Raw genomic sequence first — 7,928 nt, 5'->3', positions numbered from 1 at the left:
TGTAGGGTACGATGGTTTGTGGTGAAGGGGTGTTGGTACTATCGATCGAGAAACGAAACGAGGGCGTAACTGCTTGGGTGTCGAGTAATTTAAAAGCTCCATAAGCAATAGTTGGTGGAGGTGAGGACGGTGCAATTATTGAAGTTTATGGATAACAATGGTTTTGTGGGTTCATCGTAGTTGGAAATGATGGTGTTAGTGGTTCCCATAGGTGTACCGAGTCATGAAAAACAGACGATAAGGAGTAGTAGTGTGTAGGATCAAAAGGAATCCTGAAACCATGTAAAATAAATGTTTTGAACGTATTACTTAATGAATAATGTACATATGGTTTATATTTAATTAGGATCATCTCCATTTTCTTTCTCTCCATTTCTTCTCACAAACCCATTTAATAATATTATCCTCTCCATACTCTATTAACCCTTTATTTTTATACATAAATCGTGAACCGTTCGATTTTCATAGAATTCAATATCGTCCGTTGATAGGAAATGGACTCTCCATTTCTTTTTAGGAAATGGAGAGGATTTTAACTCGTTTATATTGAATTACAGAGCGAATATACTTATACACAATTGCTATCAATAATTTACATAATTGTTAGAATATAAAAAATCCATGATTGTAGGAATTGATTAGCATGATTGTTGGGAGTAATTGATGTTGTTAAGATGTTGCCAAATATATGAGATCATGTAGAATCTTTTGGTGGAGGATTATCTTCAATATAAATGACCGCATTTTTTACATTCTCTCTCGCGTTACAACATTAAACGACGAGGATCGGACAAAAAAGAAAAAGGAAAAAAATTATCTACATACAATCAGATCAAAATCCGATCCCAACTTAATGGGCTCGTAAACTTGCATGTACAAAAAACAAGCTTCATATTCTACTGTGCATAAGGCCGAAAGCGACCATAATTCCCATTATTAAAGAGTGATCAACATTTGCTTCAACTACTAATGTTAATACGTCGTCTCCCAACTTTACACCCCCTTCCGAATGTTTCCTCTTAATCTGCATTATAATAATCAAAATGAACAGATATCAGTTAGTTAAGATGGTAAAGTCGTGAGAGTTAATATCATTATGCATAGGAAATCATTTTGTGTATGACAACTATTTAGTATGCAACATAAAATTTCGAAATATAGAATTGGAAATTAATATAGCATTACTTGGCGATACTTAAACATCATTACATCTTACTGATTAATTAGTACCCCATATAATACGGAGTACTATAAAATGTACTTGTAGGTCAGTATCAAAAGATGGTACAAATTCATTTTCCATGTATATTTTACGACATTGTATATTACCAAGTTCAGATTATTATCATATGAAAGTATATACCTCAGCAATTGGTCCTCCTAATCTGTCGACTATCCTACAAGATGTTAATTCGCTTTTGCCCTTGTCAATCTTGAACGCAGGCGACTTTTTATCATGGTCCAAATTCACCACCACTTTACACCCCAAGGGCTTTTTGGTAATTTTCCAACATTTTCGCACTTGAAACAACCATGATGCTCCTTTCTTCTTCTCATCTCTATACCCTTCCCAACTTGATAACAATCTAAATTTCTATAACACACAAAACAAGATCAAAGCATTAGTCACATAATTAAATATGAAATTACTAAACTACCCATTTCCTCAAATGAAATAATGTTATTAGATAATATTGAGTTTCGGTATCACCCTCTCACATAGACATGTAGATCGAGTAGTATATAATTCTTATATAATGTAAGGTCTACAATTGACTACCTATCAGTATGTGGGAGGATGGTACTAAAACTCAGTAGCAGCTCATGGCGCCCTATTAGTGTCTTTTAACTGCTTACCTTTTTTAGTATTGTGAGGAGGACACTTCCATGAGAATCCATGAGGAGCACTTTGGTACAACATTTGGAACAATAATTATCAACCCTATAAACAACTTTGCCTTTCGAGTCGAAAACGGTGCAACCATTGCCTCCAAGGATCAAAGACTTCATCCATATAGTGAAAATCTCCTTAGAAGATGAAAGATTGGGTGATATAAGAGGAGAAAGACTAGTAGTATTATTACTAGGGTTACATACTTGAGGAGTTGTTATAATGTGTTGAGGATGAATCTTCATAGTATTTTTTTTTTTTTTTTTTTTTGGGAATTTAAGAATGTGAGTTCGTTTTAGAATGAAGTTGAAATATAGTTAGAAATAATTGGTGAGAGTTTGAGCAAATGAATGTTGAAATGATGGAACTTATTATTATTTCATTCGTGTGTTGATCTCATTTTATATGGTTTGTAAAGTGATATACAGTATTGTAGCCTTGTATGTCAAACTAATTTTTAAAGATATCTATACCGTCCTAAACTTTCTATGGTGCGTGGAATGTAATGGTTATAGACTATACACTTTAATTAATGATCGACACGCATGAATATATTAAAATTATAGATCATACTTAATATTATAATACCGAGGATTATGCAGAGGCGTTTCTAGGATTCGGTAGACAAAGTTGCATAAAATTAACAAAATTACAAAAGTGGCGGATTTAAGCTTTTGATGATCATGTAAAATTAAATATGACTCTAACATAATATTTTCTTATGTGATTATGCAAATAGACATAACATATCTGGTAAACAAAACAAATAAAAAATGTTAGTTAGAAGTATTGAAGTATTGAACTGTGACCTTAAACTAAGAAAAACTACCCATTACTACTAGCCCAACATAATTAATAATTCTAAATTATACAGAATTGTAATTTGGAACAAAGGGGGCGCAGATGTACCTAATACATCCCTTTTGTAAGCGCCCTGAGTATATTATGTAAATATGTAGGGTATGAGTAAAGTTTAATAATACCTTCTCGTATGATTTTTATATATCCTTGTTTCTAAAATTCCTTCTTAAGAAAAAGCTTGGGTACGTTTGTTCATAATCTAGTTGTTGTTATTAGTCAGGGATGAACAAGAACAACAACAATATCAGAGCCTAGAAATAAAATTTTGGGATAGTGAATTTTTCCAATATTATTTTATACTTATGTTATATAAAAATTTTAGGGTAGTAAAAATCAATAATTTAACCATTTTCTAAAATTTTGAAATTACAAATGCTACCCTTTAGTACCAGCTATATTCCTTATTACCCTTTGAACCTAACTCAAACTTTCAATGACTCATAAACTTATGTGTTGTTGGTTTGTTATCATTATCTATTCTTTTGTTCATATTATAGTTAAGTGATAAGATGTCACCCTCAAAATGTAACGTATTTCTAGTCATTTTCATGGGAATGAATTAGAAGTGGTCTTTGGCTCTTTGCATTAGCACACCAATCTACAATATAATTAATGATTAATGATTAATTAGTAGTATAAAATTACGGCATCCATTCACCAACTATTCTTGATAAGTTATTGTACTTCATCCATTTGGGTAATAAGTGAACTAAAATACTACTCTGTAGTAATTAATAAATGCTCGACATTGAATGACAATTGTTGTGGTTTTATACAACATTTTTTCATTATCACATCAGCACACGTCATTATACACATAAAAGTATAAAACTTCTTATTTATACTCAACGATAAAATTTTCATAGGGAGTACTTTCTTTATGACCACCCATTTCGAATTCCATCCCTCTCTTTTTTCCCCTTACATAAAACTGATTTCTTACTCACAAAACTAGTAGAAGCTCCTTGTTTTACATGTAACTCAATGGTTATATGAGATACTTAGATTATGTATGTAAATGTGCATGCAGGAGTCTATGAACCTATAATTCTATAATCGTATGATATGATGGATTTACTTTAATCAAATATGAAAATTAAAAGGGTTTTTTTGTTAAAAACTACCTTATATTTATGGGTATTTGTAAAAAGACTACCTTATGTTATTTTTCTTGCTTTAGACTACCTTTGTTTTCTCGTTTTTTGGTCAAAAACTACCTATCTTTGAAAAATATGGTGAGATTTGGCCTATTTAGCGACATTAACCTATCTCACATGACTTTGTTAACATCAAACAACAATGATGATCAATCGTCGTCCCCACAATTTAACTTCACATAAGCAAAATTTATGTTTTCAAATTTCAATAATAACTACGAAGATTTACTAAAGTTAACCGTAAGCACATTACGACTTCCCAAAGTCGAGCCTAAGCAAGATTAAAACATAAAAGGGCCAAGGGAGATAGGTTTAAGTCGACAAACTGACCAAATATGTCTAGATTCTTAGCGTAGGTAGTTATTGACCAAGAATAAAGAAAACAAAGATAGTAGAAAACGAAAAAAATAATGTAAGGTAGTTTTTTTACAATTACCTCTAAATATAAGGTAGTTTTTGACAAAAAAACCCAAATTAAAATATCAAATATTAATAATAACTACAGAATAATTGCTACGGAGTATTTTTTTTATGTCAAATCTTTGCTAGTGTAAGTGTGTTGTGTGTTTCTATTCGTTCGTACTTTTGTTGATAATTTGAAATATCCTTATTAGTCGATATTTGTAAGACATATAGAGTAAATGGAACAATTGCAAGCGTTTTTTTTTTCGATATTTATTTTCGATTTCTTCTTATACGAAGATTTAATTTTAAAACAAAAATGACGATTTTTAGCGACATTTATCAGTTGTACTTGCATTTGTATTTGGGATTTGTCTCAAGCTTGATCAAAGCTAGTAAATAAGTCTTTTTTAAGACGGTTTTAAGCTAAGGCCTCCCGCAACTTATCTTTCACTTTTCACATTATTTAAACTATTGTGAGTGTCTTAAAATAGTCTTAGGTAAGAGTGTGAAATCTAGTTCAATTTGTTATTGTTTATAATTATTTACTTTTATGATCATGGTTGTTAATTAACTTCTTGTTTGTATGCTTTTGTGACCTGTGAAAGCTCTATAATTATTTCTCAATAATTTTAACTAACTCTTTATTCAATTATTGGTCTCCCTTGTGACGGGTTACCATTTGTGACGGATATTTTGTGAGATAAAATGGTAACAAAATGGGTTAGTGGAGAAAGGGGACCACATGAATAGTATTGCAGAGAGAGAAAAAATGGGTACTTTGTGAGGTAAAATGGTATCCGTCACTCAAGAGTGACGGATATGTGCCGTCACAGAATTTGTGCTCTTTATTTGGGAGAATAGTACGGAGTCGTAAATAGGAAGGTAAGTACTACACCCGCGTGAGGTTATCGTCATCTGTCCTGAAAACCTGTTACACCATAAATTCTACAAATAATGAAATAAAATTGCAAAACTGAATAGCAAATTAAACTACTTTATTGTAGAAAATCTAGTTTTTGTAAAATAGCATTTTCACATCAATTTTTTTCGTTATAAGAACTAAAATAAAAAGGACCCCGTAAAAAAAAAATTATGGATCCGCCACTCTACAGCACTGACTCACTACTTTACGTACATTTACTTATCATTTTGTTTACACAAATTCTTATTTGTGACGGAGATACCCGTCGCAAGCTTGTGACAGGTCAAATACATACCGTTTACATGCATGTGGTACCCAGTTGCACAAATAAAGCAGTTGACAGCACACCAAAAGCAGGCGGCTGCCATTGTTCACCTATTAATGCCTAATTGTACACCATGCATTATTTAATTGACAAATTGTACTTCCCTTAACATATTAAATTCCAATTATTAGCAATAATACAACTTTGCATTTATTGCTTCTCAGTTCATCTCCTCCCATGCTTAACCCTACTTTCATTTTCACCATTATTTTCCACATTTTCCTTCCATTTTTCTCTACACTTTCTATAATTTTACAATTGAAATGGCGTAAAAATTGCATGTTATCATTCACATAATTCGAAAAAAATGGCGATCTTCAACAATCTTTCACATAAATGTTAGTTGATGGTGCCCTAATCGTTCAAACACCAATGGATGACGAAAATAATCATGGTGGCATAATTTATCAACCTTCAACGGAAAAAACGACGAGTAAAGGTATGTATTTTTAGGGCGTTTTTATTGTTGAGAACGTAGAGCAAATTATTGTTATTATTAATATTACTATAGAACATCTTAACAAGAAGCAAATAACAAGTTTCTATTTCATTATATTGATGTGTTTGTGATATTTATTACATGTTAGTGATGTTGTCATTTCATGGAGTATAATGTTTAATTTGTGTTCAATTTTATCATCATGAACTTGAATAATAGTTTTTAGGTTTGAAGTGTACCATATATGTTTGATTTTACGCCATATATAATGGATGTTTACATTTATCGTGTTAATGTCTGTACTGTTGGTCCAAATGCCCTCTTGTCAATTCATTAACTTGATTATTATTTTTTAGGTTATCAGTGTAGCATATATGTATGATTATAATGGATGTTTTAAAATAATTGATGTTTACAGTTTTTGTGTTAATGTCTGTACTGTTAGACCTAATGTCACCCTGTCAACTATAATGTATAGACAAATATAATATCTATTTAATGTTAAGGCTTATGGTGTTGTATATCACATTAATATCTGTACTTTTTCCCTAAGGTCTACACTGCATGTTATTTATCTATTTAATGTGTGCATTTTCTACATAATTACCCTGTCAACTGCAGTGGGTCACATTACTTGAAAACAGATTTTGTATATCTAACCAATGTGTCTAATTTTCGTCTTAATGTAACCGTGTAACTGGAGTAGGAACTTAGGGCATAATATCATTATTATTAGAATAAGATTTTCTATGCTATTAATGTTGTTAATGAGTGAAGTTTTTATTGTCATCTTATAGAGTATGGTATTTGATTATTCTTAAGTTGAATATTGTTGTATAGGTTTGAAGTGTTGTAAATATGTTTGAATCTTATGAAATATAGTTTTTGGTGCTAATGTCACCTTGTTAATTAGTTGTCATCACATGTTGTTGAATATCTAATGAATGTTTATATTTTTAATTCTAATGTCACCCTGTCAACTAGAGTAGAACACATTAGTTGTCGTATATCTAATATATCTGTATGCTTTCATATGTTATTGTATATCTAATGAATGTCCGTATTTTTGGTCCTAATGTCGCCCTGTCAAGTTGCGTAGTTAGATCATTGTCACATGTTCTCGTATATCTAAATCATGTCTTTAATTTTGGCCATAATGTCACCCTGTTAACCTGCGTAATTAATTCAAAGTCCCATGTTCTCGTATATCTGATGAATGTTTCTACTTTTGGCCCTAATGTCATCATGTCAACTTGCTTGTCTAGGTACAAATTATTCAAAGTCACTATTGGGGATGAAAGCATAAAAATGGGGACTTATTTACAAGATGTATATGAAACACTCATAGGCCATGGGTTTTAGTATTAGGAAAGCAACATCTCCCACAATATGTTAATGAATGCTTTCCTTTTTGCCCAATATGTTACCATATTAAATTTGGTAACACAATAGATGAATATGTAAATAAATAATTGACATTCTTGGTGTATTTCTTATATGGGAGTGTAATTTACAAGTAATGTTTTCATTATTGCACAATATGTCAATATATACAATTGGGGTTTTCTACAAGGTAACCTCGTGTTTTTTCAAATCCTACCGGGTAACCCTGCCTTTTTATTCAATACACATGGTAACCTTGTACTCTATAAAAGCTAATTAGCGTGACCTCTACTTTGCATTACGTCAAATTAGGACGTTAAGTTGATGATTTGGCAAATTCTTTATGTTACCATGCCAATTACTAGACAACTATTAATGAGCAAGCAATGACATGGAAATTCAAATAAAAAAACACTTAGCCACTCCCTTTTATTATACGATCTAAATACTAATAAGATCTCCTCTAATCCTCTTTTACTTCTCATATCTGGGGATTTTGAACTAAAAAACAAAATTTTAAATTAAGTATCTTCCATCAACATTTT

At 31.3% G+C, this 7,928-nt stretch overlaps 1 protein-coding gene across 1 annotated transcript; it reads right to left on the bottom strand.

Moving 5' to 3' along the window:
- Positions 1–706: 706 nt before the first annotated feature.
- Positions 707–2,331, bottom strand: LOC141613323 (protein LURP-one-related 11-like). The gene is made up of 3 exons (XM_074432059.1): positions 1,858–2,331; positions 1,364–1,594; positions 707–1,024 (listed from the first exon to the last, which is right to left on the bottom strand). The coding sequence occupies exons 1-3, from the start codon at positions 2,134–2,136 to the stop codon at positions 890–892; spliced, it is 645 nt and encodes a 214-aa protein (XP_074288160.1). The 5' UTR covers positions 2,137–2,331; the 3' UTR covers positions 707–889.
- Positions 2,332–7,928: the final 5,597 nt, after the last annotated feature.

The sequence above is a fragment of the Silene latifolia genome, chromosome 1 (assembly GCF_048544455.1).
Source record: "Silene latifolia isolate original U9 population chromosome 1, ASM4854445v1, whole genome shotgun sequence".
In the NCBI taxonomy this organism is placed as follows: domain Eukaryota; kingdom Viridiplantae; phylum Streptophyta; class Magnoliopsida; order Caryophyllales; family Caryophyllaceae; genus Silene; species Silene latifolia.
Note: the sequence above shows the minus strand (reverse complement) of the source record. Positions and strands in the feature narration are given on the sequence as shown.

Bases quoted from the DNA above. Each gene is read 5' to 3' on its own strand.
- LOC141613323 (XM_074432059.1), bottom strand. From the start codon at position 2,136: ATGAAGATTCATCCTCAACACATTATAACAACTCCTCAAGTATGTAAC. The intron at 1,595-1,857 runs GTAAGCAGTTAA...TGTGTGTTATAG, and splicing joins TCCTCACAATACTAAAAAAG to AAATTTAGATTGTTATCAAG. The intron at 1,025-1,363 runs GTATATACTTTC...ATTATAATGCAG, and splicing joins TAGGAGGACCAATTGCTGAG to ATTAAGAGGAAACATTCGGA.